This window comes from Nicotiana attenuata, unplaced genomic scaffold (genome assembly GCF_001879085.1).
Source record: "Nicotiana attenuata strain UT unplaced genomic scaffold, NIATTr2, whole genome shotgun sequence".
Taxonomy (NCBI): domain Eukaryota; kingdom Viridiplantae; phylum Streptophyta; class Magnoliopsida; order Solanales; family Solanaceae; genus Nicotiana; species Nicotiana attenuata.
The window spans coordinates 1,485,707-1,498,856 of NW_017670242.1; the positions used below are offsets into that span (position 1 = coordinate 1,485,707).

Consider the following 13,150-nt stretch of genomic DNA (forward strand, 5'->3'; position numbering starts at 1 on the left):
TCGGAATAGATGATTAATTATTTTTAATCTACCATGTGACATGTAATCTACATATTGTTATTTTTTGACGTAGCAGCCAACGTGGAGGAGATTGTATTATACGCACTGACAGCCTCCTATCAGAAGCGTTTATTATACACGGTTTGAAAGAGTGTAAGTGTTCAATTGACAAATTGTTAAGTTTGGGGACTGGTATGACAAAGTGGCGCAAGTATATATGCCATTTATATAAAAAAGGGTCCTAACCACCTTAACCCACTCATTTAGCCATTTTCCAAACAAAAAGAAATTGAGAAAGAAAATAGAAGGTCATATGACCAATTCAAAATTTGTGGAGGTCTTTATGACAATTTCTCTCGAGAAACATAATGGGAAAAAGATTAATAAAGAAAGAAGCACATTCTATTTTTTTTTTGGTTACATGTAAATTGCCTCTCATTTTTTTCTTCTTTATTTATTTATTTATTTTAAGTTTTTATTGGAGCCGAATGAGAAAAATGACTACCTTATGAAACGCAAGTGTTAACAATTTGTATTTTCCCCTGTTTTTTACATTTATTTTCCTTATTAGTATTCTTCTATTTTCTATTTTCTTTGTTCATGTTCACGTGTATTCCTACCAAAAAAAACGTGTATTGATTTCAAAAAGTCGTTTTATATTTAACTTTTGATGTTTTTCACATATTATAATTTATGCTAGGTTAGAACATAGAACCAATGTTTTAAAAAGCGAGGGCGTGAGGCGAGACGTTTTACCGCTGACGAGACGAGGCGTAAGCCCTGAGAGATGGGGTGTAAGTACTATGGATCTTTAAATTTTGCTAATTTCAAATCTTTTAAGACATCATTAATAAAAAATCATTATAAAAATTACATTAAAATCACAAAATTATAACAAATAATCTATTTAAAATATTTATAAATTATAATTCAACTATGAATAATACGAAAAGTATGACATCTATCATAATATACAAATTAGCTGCAAAGTCGTTACAACTCAAACACCAAAAGTAATATATTCAATACGAAATCTTATATGTATCTCTTAAGGAGTAATGGATCTTGAAAGAATTTTGATATCATAATTTGATATTTTTCTTAAAATACTCCTTTTATTTAATATGCTTTGTACTGAAAGCATATTTCACAATTTAAATATGATTCTCTAGCATCATTTATTTTTAAGTTTCAACAAGTTAATAAAGTGACACATAATTCACCATGCAATAGCATGATAACTAATTATTTGTAAATAGTTACAAGCTAATACTGAGATATTAAATTAATAAGTATTGTATCTTGTGTACGTGAAAAAAATAATATTTAAAAAAATAATTATAAAAAAATTATGGACTATTATATAGTAAAGACATAACAAAAGTTAATAAATAAATACTTTTTAAATGAAAGATTTATTTAAAATTAACTATCATAGTAGTCTTAGTGGATAACGTGTAATAATTTTTATTTTAATTATAACATAAGTACTCTCAACTTAATGATTTATGGTTAAGAAAAAAGTAATTCTGAACAGTCAATAATTTATTAAGAAAATTTAAGGATTTACAAGGTCAGTTACATACAATTGAATAAAGTTATATTAGGCGAGCCCAATATGCTAGGTGTCGGGCGTGTCGGGACGTAAGCCCCGATGACTAAGGCGTAAGTTTCACGGAACTAAGCCATACACATAAGCCGAGGGGCTCTGCCTTTTAAAAGAAGCCGAGGGGCTCTGCCTTTTAAAAGAGAGCATACAACTAAAACAATTCTGGTAAATTATATTTTCGTCCGTCATCGGTGTACTTTGCCAGGCATTGCCAGGTGTAGAGGTGCATACTGGAATATTTCAAACACGAGGGAGCATTGCGCAAAAATTGAAAAAGAAGTGACTGCTTAGGCATAATCAAGGATGTCAATGACGAATGTTTCTTTCTTTACAACTCAAATGTATCAGTAGGCACTCTGATCAACCGGCTTCTATTACAAGGTTTCTCTCTCTTCCATGATCTGTTCTATTTTTTCCAAAATAGTGCGTATTTCATTCATATTTCATACCTAAAAAGTTATTAATATCTAAATATACAACCACAAGTTCTTCACTGAAGCTTGCTGGGTCTTCTACAGTGATTTCGCATTCATTTTTTATTTCTGATCTTTCGAAATTCGCCTATTGTGACGATTTTTTCGAAATTGAACAGTGATTGGCTTCTCCTCTCCAAGGAAAACTGAAGTCGAAATTAACATTTGGGGGGTTTTTGTACTTTGTTCAGCAGGGTCTTGAATTGAAGGCACATACATATATATATCCTTTAAAATTTGGGAAATACCGATGAGAGTTTGGAGTTTGACTGCTGCTGGGGTTTGAGAAAAAACAAACAAACAGTGAAATAGAAGATTGAAGGCTGGGTGCGAATCAGTCTCGGGGGAGACCGTCATCGGACGGTGGTTCGGGAATATGGTATTTCCTGCGCCCTAGTCCACCACAGCCTTATTCTCTCCAATACCTTCCTCAAATGGATTTTGTCAGCCGCCATGCCACTGACCACCACCAACCTCCAACTTCTGAATCCACCACATCCTCCTCCTCCTCCTCTTCTGCTCCACCCTCCTCCTCTCATGCCCATAGCTCCGAAGAGCCCGAGTACTTGGCCCGTTACATGGTTGTCAAACACTCCTGGCGAGGTCGATACAAAAGGATTTTTTGCATTTCAAATTTCACTTTGATTACACTGGATCCCGGTACATTATCAGTCACTAACTCATACGATGTTGGGAGTGATTATGATGGTGCGGCCCCTATCATTGGGAGAGATGACAATTCAAATGAGTTTACCATAAGTGTGAGGACTGATGGCCGCGGGAAGTTCAAGGCTATGAAGTTCTCTTCCAAGTATAGAGCAAGCATTTTGACTGAGTTGCATAGAATTAGGTGGAATAAGCTTGGAGTGGTTGCAGAGTTCCCTGTTTTGCATCTAAGGAGGAGGACCTCTGAGTGGGTTCCTTTTGTAAGTGCCTTTTTCCCTTGTGTGATACTAGTAGCTAGCAGCAGTCTTATAATATTAGCTGCAGATACTTGTTTCTGTGATGGATGCTTTTTCTATTAGCTTCTTTTTAAATATGATTTATACAGCGAGAATCATACAGGGAATGGTATTAGTTAAAACAAAGTGTTCCCTATCAGAATGTACTTACCACCAAAAAGGAGTTTAGAATGTTGTTAAAACACCAAGTTTGAGTTGATACAGGAACAGTGAGATTGGTAGTGAGGACATAATGATTCAATGCTTCTTCAATATATCTTTTGTAATATTTGGCTGCAAGTGTCTTTTATTAAGGTGGGAAGCCCTGGAAAGTACATGTGGACAGCTTATTTGCTTTATGATCTTTGTCTGACGATAAGAATAATTCCTTTTAGTTTTGAGTCGTTGGAGAGTTTTAATTTTGCAACAACTAATCGATTTTACTGTTTCTATCTCTAATTGTCCCTATATGTTGGGCTGAACCAAGAAAGCAGACTAAGGTACTTGGATTTAGTTGAGAACAAAACTGGACTGAATGATTATGATGCGTAGTTGGGCGTAAGGATTTGTAACTTTATCTTCATATAGGCTATTTCAATCCACTACTATTTATGGGACAACTATTACTTCTATGAGAATGGGGATTTGAGTGGGTAACTCTTTGTCATAAGATGAGATGGGTTAAGTTTAGGTGCAACCAACATATCCTAGGATGCAAGTACCAACATGCCCTTCGTCTATAAAGTAGATATCTTGCTTTACGCTTACAGGTCAAGCCTATTAATTTGTAGGCCGTGGTCACTTTCTATATCTTGATGCTAGTCTTCGAAATTTTTCTTTCTTTGTGTGTGCGTGCGCACTCTTTTGGTTATTGAAAGATTCACAAATCATTGGAACGTAGTATGTGATGCAAGATCAAGAAGGTCAAGAATCCAAGAAATTCAAGAAGTCCAAGAATCCATTCAATTAGAATTTCTTTTCCATAAATATTAGGATTTCTTATTTCTTGTTTCCTAATAATTTGATTCTTGTTTTGATAGGATTATATTTATAGCTCTAGTCCAACTAGGATTGTTAGTTGGTAGTCCATTTCTACTAAAATTCTTTTTCCTAAATTAGTTAGGATAGGTTTTCTTAGCCTTATTCTTATTCTAGTTTAATTAGGATTAGTTTTTCTTAACCTCATCAATTTTACGCATTGTAAGGCCTATTTAAAGGGCTCAAAAAATAAAGATGGGTGATTAGTTTATTTAGGCTCTTGCTTCAAAAACGTGATTTCTCTTTTGTTTATTTCTTCTTCCTTTATTCAGCGCTTCTTGCGATCTTGCGGGATTGAGGAGGAGTGGGTAAGGTTCTTTCCATCTTACATTCTTTAGAACGCTTTCGCTAGTTTTGTGAAAAACTTTAGTGGGGTACTTTTGTTTTTCTCTCTCTTTGTGCGTGAGAGGTGCAAAACCTTGAAAGTACATCAGTATGGCAGATCATATTAAGCATCTGATGGTGAAATTATTTATGTTCCATTTGCCATCCCAGTTGGTGATTCCGGATTTACTTGGGTTTTCAGGTGTCTGGTCCTTAAAACTGTGACACCTTGATATCTTATAATGAGTTTGGGACTTGGTCCTCTGCTTACAATTGCTGTTGGTGTATGGCATAAAATGTTCATTAATTGAATTACTGAATGCCTTCAAATTATACCTTTTTTTGTAGAAGAAATTCCTTTGTGAATTGTCTAAAGCTCTGAGCTTTTTTGCTTCCGAATTGTAAAGATGGAAAAGATAATTTTTAATTTTTCTTCTTGTTTCCCGTCTCAAGAGTTAGCTCATCTTCCCAAAAGTCCATGCTTGAGGCATTAGTGGCAGAATATTTGCAGCTAGCTTTCTCTTTTTTTTTTTTTTTGGTAATTAAGCATTTTATTAATCACCAAGTATTCAATTACAAGACATAGCTTAGCCCACACAGCTCCTCTCTCCAAACAAAGAAAATCCGGAATCCCTTGTACACATAAAACACAGAACTGTACTACACAGAACCAAATTCTATAGTAAGTCTCTAGCTCCTCCCGTTGCTCTTAGACTGCATACACATGCATTTAGCTTAGCTAAGTTGTCCACTATTCTTGTTACTTATTAAAAAATCCTGCACTTTCTCTCTCACACCAGATGGCATGAACACTTTCTGCATACAACATCTTCATAACTCGTGCTTGCTTAGACTTCCCTTTGGCCTTCTGCAGTACCCATAGTTGCTGCTACTCGCAAGAATCGATAACCCCTTGTCTCCATTGTACCCATTGAAGTAACCTTCCCCACAGGCTCTTTGTGAAAACACATTCAGCTTAGATGGGCACTTGTTTCAGGTTGACTCTGACATAGCACACAAACTGGATCCAATGTGATACCCCATTTGGCCAGTCTATCAATTGTGTTCAACCCCCTCATGTAATTGAGTCCACATTGTAAACGCTGTTTTAGGTCTAGCATTATTTTTAAATAACAGACATCTCCATGGTACTTTTATATGTTGCTTGGACTCAAGTGCTGGTGTCCGATATGAGTGCAGATCTAGAGGTAAGATCTTTCATGATCTAAATTTTAAGATTCGAGGATACAGATACAGTTACAGATACAGGTGGGGAGATTCGACTAAAATTAATTTAAATTTCTAAAAGTAGAGTTATAAATTTATCTCTAAATTATGAATCATTATGTGAAAAGCTTACAAGGTATTTTGAGAAGGAAAAAATATTGACTAAAACGAGAAACCGAGAAGGAGATAATTTGATTAAAGGAAAAGGACTGACATAGAAATTTCTATATACAAGGTATTCCATATTCTTCAATTTCACCCTACTTGTTATTTGATTTTAGAATTCATCGTATTTTTCCAAAATTTTCCCATCGATTTTGGTCAAACTACCAAAAATCGGTTTACCAGATCCGATACGGATCCCACACCTACACCCATGTCGTATCAACGTGGGTGCGACACTGAAAGTGAAGAGTCCGAGCAACTTAGGTTCCTTTGGATGGACTCCAATATTTGTGTGTGTGTGAGTATATATATATCTGACCGTGCTCTGATTCTTTCTTGCATTGGCTTGTATCTTAATCTCTTGCTTCTAATATTTTCCAAACCATCTAGCTGGTTTGTCGAGGAATAGGCATGTTACTTAACTGGTGGCCTTTGATGTAGTAGGAGTGGATCCACTTACAGAGTTTGTCCTGCTTATGTTCCAAATTCCAACATACTTTTGCTATAGCTGCCTTGTTCCTTATCTTGAGATTGGTTAGATTAAATCCACCGGCAGATTTTGGTAAACGCATTTGCTCTCAAGCTACCAGTGCTTTTTTAGTTATAGTATTGGACCCTGACCAGATGTAACTTCTAAAGTAAGCCTCAATGGTCTTAGTTACCCTAGCAGGCAATGAAAATAGCTGGGACCAATAGGCTTGGATTCCAAATATCACATGCTTCATTAGTTGAATCCTCCCTGTGTATGTCAACTTCTTAGCAGTCCATGATGAAATTCTTGCTACAATCTTCTCTATGAGGGGATGCCATTGAATCAAAGACAACTTTATAGTAGCTAATGGTATCCCAAACATCTAAATGGCGAGTCCCCTTGAGAGTAACCAAGTTGCTGGAGGATCTCAAGCCTTACGGTAGGTTTAACACCACTAAAATACACACAACTTTTGGATAGATTTCCATGTAAACCTGAAGCCTTAGAAAATTTAATGAACTTCTTATGTAGCAGCTTTACAAGACATAAGGTCAATTCTTGTAAAAAGCAATAGATCATCAGCGAAACTATGGTGAGTAGTTCTCAGGTTTGCACATTTAGGATGGTATTTGAATTCCATCTCTGTTGCGAGGTTCATTTAGATTTCTACTCGGGTATTCCATTGCAAGTTCAAACAAGAGTGGGGACATTGCGTCACCCGGTCTTAACCCTCTAGCTGCATTAAATGGTTCATCTAGCTCCCCATTGATAACTATAGAGCAGTTGACAATTTTGATGCATATCCTAGCCCTTCGCTGAACTTTTTCAACAAATGCCCACTCCGCTGAGTCATATGCCTTCTGCATGTCCACTTTAATCATGCACCTAGGAGAGATTTGTTTTCTTGCATATGCTTTAACCATCTCATGAGCCAATATCACATTATGAGCTAATTTCCTACCGGGGTAAATCCATCTTGTGTTTCACTAACAATAAATGCAATTATCTTCTGAATCCTTTCTGCGAACACCTTAGCTACATGTTTATATAAAACTGTACAATATGCTATCTATGTTGCGCGGACTCTTCATTTTACTTACCGCACTCGTGTCGACACGACATTGGTACTGATAAATGTGTGGGATTCGTACTGGGTTTGGTCAATTGAGATCGGGTACTTTGACCACAGTCCACAACAAATTTGAGGAAAAATAAAAAATGAAAAATGAAAGATTGTACTAGTGCTAGTGCCTACAACTTGAGAAATTCTGAAAATGAAAGATTGAATTATTGGCTGCATTCCACAACCTACAATTAAGTTTTTCACCGAATATCTTCTCATAATTTAGGATATTTTTATAGATCTACTTTTAGAATTTTAAACTATTTTTAGCTGAATCCCCACACTCGTATCCGTACTTGGATCCATACCACGAATCTTAATGTTTAGATTATAAGAGATCCGACCTCTAGATTCGCACCCAGATCGGACGCTTGCACCCAAGTCCGAGCAACATAGCATGCTATAGGTCCATATTCCTTGAGTGTAGTAGGGCTAAATGTTTTGGAAATTAGAGTAATAGCTGTACAATTTATAGCTCTGTACATCTAATGAATGGCATGGCCTTCTCCTGTCTCCTCATGGATCCAACTATTAGGTTCGTGGTCCGTGCCTATATTAATTCTTCTCCATTTGCGAACATTTAAGAAGTCATCTCTTGGTTCGTTGATTGCCAGTTCTAAAATAAAAAAATCCAGGACTGCAGCACACACTTCTGCTTTAATTATATGCCATGTCTTCTTGAAGAAAATTGCATTGTACCCCTCCACACCTGGGTCTTTGTCATCACCTATTGAGCAAAGACCTTCATATACTTCTCTTTCTGTCACATCTTTACACAATTCAAGCTACTGCTGATGTGATAATGTTGGTCCTTGCTTCATGACTTCCCTGTTAACAGCTGGAAAAGTATGTGCAACAGATCCCATTAGCAGATCCCATTAATGATTTATAGAACATGATGATTTCTTCTCTACTCTCTTCGCTGTCAGTCAATCTACCTCCATTTAATTCTGTGAGTTCCACAATGTGTTTGTGCTGCTTTTTTCTCCTTCATCACAGCTGAGAAGTATTTATTGTTGGAGTCTCCTAGCTTTATCCGGTTAACCCTTGCTTTCTTCTTCAAGATACTTTCCTCTATCATAGACCACCTTTCTAGTTGTAGTAAAGCTTCTTTCTCCTGTATAGCCAGCTCATCAGTGTATTGCTGTTGTATTTGTATCTGCAGTCTCCTTAAGTCAGCTCTAGTATTATCAATCTTCTGACTTATGCTTTTGAATTCATTGTTCAACTTCCTCAGATGTAGGGGTGTTCATAAAAACCCGAAAAACCGAACCAAACCGAAAACCAAACCAAACCGACCAAAAAACCCGATACTTTTTAGGTTTGGTTTGGTTTTGGTTTTGAATTTTAAAAACCGATCAAATTTGGTTTGGTTTTGGTTTTAATAAAAAAATAACCGAAAAAAATCGAACCAAACCGACTATAAAAGTAGCTATTTAAATTTATTATTACACCTATATATATGTATTTTTATATAAAGTTTCTAAATTTTTATCGTACATATTAGTCGTTTGTATTTTTAGTCTAGTTCTTTGCTATTATAATAATCTAATTCTTTGCCTTTACATTCTAGTTTGATTGGTAGTTTCCTTTTGCTAAGTACAAGAATTTATTTCATGATAAAAATAATAAATTTTTAATTGAGTACTTAAATTATTCATCACTATTTACTTCAATTATTATCAATATATCTTGGTAAATGATAGAATTCTCAAAGAGCAATTGATTTGATAGTGTTACGTTGAAAATATAGTCGTCGGAATATGTATTTGGTAGTATATATCTCATATTTAAGAAAAAATAGATAAATAACCGAAAAAACCGACAAAAACCGAATCGATAAAAAACCGACTTAATTGGTTTGGTTTGGTTCCAATATTTGAAAAGCCGACTTACTTGGTTTGGTTTCTTTTTAGGGAAAAACCGACCCAAACCGAACCATGAACACCCCTACTCAGATGTGATCTCAATAACTTCAATTTTACCTGGACAGTTTTGGTCTTGCCATAAGATAGCTTGTTAGCCCATTCCGTTTCCACAATATGCAAGAATTGTGGATGGTCAGCCCATACATTAAAGAACTTGAATGGAACCCTAAAACTCTGTTGACCATCCACAAAGGGTTGAAACATTGGTGAGTGATCAGATATGAAAGGCCCCATACATTAAAGAACTTGAACGGAACCTTAAAACTCTGTTGACCATCAACAAAGGATTGAAACATTGGTGGGTGATCAGATATGAAAGGCGCCATACTTAGTAATAACATTACCATACTGCACCATAAATCATCATTCCCCAATGATCTACCAGCCTAGTATACGCTGTATTTCCTCCAGCTTGCTTGTTGGACCATGTGTAATACTCTCCTTACCATGGTAGTTCGTTGAGCAGTAGTCCATGAATGCAGTCAGAGAAGTCTTCAATTTCTGCATGGGACACAAGGGTATAGTAATGCATTGAAATCCCGATTAACCATGGTTTTGTAATCTGACTTGCCATAATATTCAGATTTACCCACAATTCTCTCCTTTGTTCCACTGTATTGAAGCCATACACTATGGTCAGCCAATCTATACCACTTTATCTTCCTTTAATCTGACATTGCATGTATCGAGCCTCCTTTCTGACGACAGCTACATCAAACAGCCTGTTATTCCAGTTAAACCTGATTCTTCTGTTAACGGGGGCCTTGCTATAATTGTTTAGCATTTCTCAGCCAGGTGCTATGCTGCTGGCTATATTAATAGCCTTATTTTCCTTAACTCTAGTTTCTAACAAGCCTGCCAGAGCAATGTTATTGACTTCAAAACTACTTCAACTCTTTTTGTTTATATCTCTTATTGATGCCCCTTATGTTCCAAATCACCCAAGTCATTGATTAGGAGGATCCTCCACCATGATCCGGTGGTTTTGTCTTCTCAATTACATGTCCCGCAATTTGTAAAGCCTCAAAACCATACACTCCTAGTTGGTTCAGTGATCACAGCCTTCCCTCTCTTAGGAATGTTGTGGGTTGGCTTCATTTGTCCCTTCCCCTACTGTCCTCTCTATATCTGTTTCTGATTTGTTGCATCTCTAGTGAGTTTTCCCTATCATGTTCTCGACTTTGCTTCACTGGCTGATGTTGTTGGTTTAATTCACTTGTTGAAATATCACCCTGTTAAACATTTACTTTTTTTTGATCTCCATTCTTGCACAACTCTTCTTGGTCTTCTCCTTCTTCGTTGTTGGCCAAACTGTCTGTTCTTATCCTGCTCATTCACTTTTTGCACAGTTATGCCCTATGCTTATACATTTACTATTATTAGCTTTCTCTTTCACGATGTTTCAAGGAACTAGTGGCAGATGCTTTTCATTGTAACAATATTTCTAGTCCTGATCTCTGCTGCTAACAGCCTGACGCTCCTTATGCTTTGGCATCATTAATATGATGGTTTTGATTATCTGCTTTACTATTTTATATGTTTGCTTTTTCCGTTTTAACTTGATAAGTCAAGTAATGTCTACACCAACTCTGGAATGCTGTGTATGATAGAGTGTGTACTGGTTTTATTCCTCTCCCTTCCCCTCTTTTCCTTCCAAACCCCCTGCCCCATAACAAAAGCAGGCAATGATAATTTTCCCTTTTCTGTTTGGGGGTGCAGAAGTTGAAAATTACTTATATAGGAGTTGAGCTTATCGAATCAAAATCTGGAGAACTTCGTTGGTGCTTGGACTTTAGAGATATGGGCTCTCCTTCCATTATCCTCCTATCTGACCCTTATGGAAAGAAAAATACAGATTCCGGAGGTTTTGTTCTTTGCCCGCTTTATGGAAGAAAATCTAAAGCTTTCCAAGCTGCTCCGGGAACTACAAACGCTGCCATCATATCAAATCTGGTAATGAAGTTGTCCATTTTCTTTCTGATAATGGTAAAAGTAATAAAAATGTCCTTGTATTGCTCTCCAAGTCATTAACTTTTGGCCCTGGAATCAGGATGACTCTCATCCAGTGAGACTTCACTTTCTGAACCATGAGTCATTTGCATGCTATAATCGTATTCTTATGATGTTTAATTTGCTACATCTTTTTGATCAGACTAAAACTGCGACATCCATGGTGGGCGTGGGATTAACTGTCGACAATTCTCAAGCAGTGACCTTATCTGAGTACATAAATAGGAGAGGTATCTCTTGAGAGAAGAATTATATATTTACTCACTTTCTTCTTGTGATATTCTAGTAATCACACAGTGTCATATCCTATTTGTTTGATTACATTGATGTTAAAATTCAGCAAAAGAGGCTGTTGGGGCAGATGAAACTCCTTGTGGTGCTTGGTTAGTAACAAGATTGCGCTCAGCTGCTCGGGGGACTCTGAATACTCCAGGAGTAAGTATGTCTATTGGCCCAAAAGGGGGCCTTGGAGAACATGGCGATGCGGTATCTCGTCAACTCATTCTCACTAAGGTCTCACTTGTGGAAAGACGACCTGAGAACTATGAAGTAAGCTGGATATTGTTGTTTTTTTCCAGGAGTTCTAATTTTGATATGCTTCTCCTTTCTCATACAAATCTTTGTTCTTAATCCCTCAGAATAGAAAAAATCTTATCTATTATTTGAAGAGTTTGCTTCTTGCTTGGTCCAGTGGCATACTTAAAGAAGGCAACAAACATATCAAATTATCTAATCAAGCTCTTTTCAGAGCATTCCTAATGCCCGGTGTTGCATTTGTTCACACAGATGTATTACTTATTGTCATTCTCTCTTGTGGACCAAATACCGTATCCTGAGAGGCTATCCTGGATGCATTACCCTACTTCAATTTGTCCTCTTTGGCCATGCTGTGTTGGAAAATTGCATTACATTTGGTTTAAAATATCAGTTATTTTTTTAGCAGGTACCCAGTGGAATAGTCTTGTGCACGCTGGCCTGGACACCACTCTTATCCAAAAAAAGAAAAAAAGAAAAAATCTTTAGTTCTTTTGGTTCATCGTTCTATTGTCCTTGTATAATTTGAACTTCTCAAAAACTTTTACTGGGTAAGGTCTTCTTTCATGCAAACTTTTCTGGGACATTTCCAAGAAGGGATAATGGTTAATATGGAATCGGAGATTTCAAATTAGATGGGGAATCCCTGCTTTTTTGTATATGCGGCATGGAAACCTGGACATCTGCAAACAATTGGTGTTTTCATATTAGTTATTGCTTTATGAACATGCTTTGATGTCCGGAAACTGAGAAGAGATTTTTCTAGGTTAACATGAAGTATGTCTAGCAAGGTATATGTTGCATACGAAAAGACAAGGGTGGCACAAGTGTCTCTCTCTATCTCTTTTAAATTTTAAATAGGACATACTACATAGCAGGACATGGAAGAGCTATTATATATCTGTGGTTAATACTGTATTCATTAAAATTTTAGATTGAATTTTTATTCTTCCTAATCAATCAAGCTAAAAAGCAAAAACATAGTAATTCTTAAAAGTTCAACATTAGCAGTGTATATATGCACTCAAGTGATTCCATAATTTTCATTATCAAATTATCTATATAGTTTTATGGCATGTGTAAGAGGTGTTGGCTATGGACATGATGGTTCAATATGAGCAGTAGCTTTCGAGATATTACTACAGAATTATCACTGAGTGGTGGTCAGACCTACGATGTTGTATGGGGATGAGTGTTGGCCAGTCAAGATCGCTCATGTCCAAGATGAAGGTAGCAGAGATGAGGATGTTAAGATGGATGTGCGGGCACACCAGGTTAGATAGGATTAGAAATGAGGTTATTCGCG

The 13,150-nt window shown here is 36.5% G+C and overlaps 1 protein-coding gene across 6 annotated transcripts in view; it reads left to right on the forward strand.

Moving 5' to 3' along the window:
- The first annotated feature begins 1,883 nt into the window (after positions 1-1,883).
- The window catches only part of LOC109236535 (dnaJ homolog subfamily C GRV2), a 53,670-nt gene continuing 42,403 nt past the window's right edge, over positions 1,884-13,150 (forward strand). For 2 of the 6 annotated variants that reach the window (XM_019402729.1, XM_019402728.1), the window contains exons 1-4: positions 1,915-3,008; positions 11,020-11,253; positions 11,453-11,540; positions 11,651-11,859. In XM_019402729.1, the coding sequence (XP_019258274.1) occupies positions 2,517-3,008; positions 11,020-11,253; positions 11,453-11,540; positions 11,651-11,859 (1,023 nt within the window). In that variant the 5' untranslated portion in view covers positions 1,915-2,516. Of the gene's footprint in view, positions 3,009-11,019; positions 11,254-11,452; positions 11,541-11,650; positions 11,860-13,150 lie in introns of all 6 variants that reach the window. The other 4 variants (XM_019402725.1, XM_019402727.1, XM_019402724.1 and 1 more) reach the window with 4 other exon arrangements.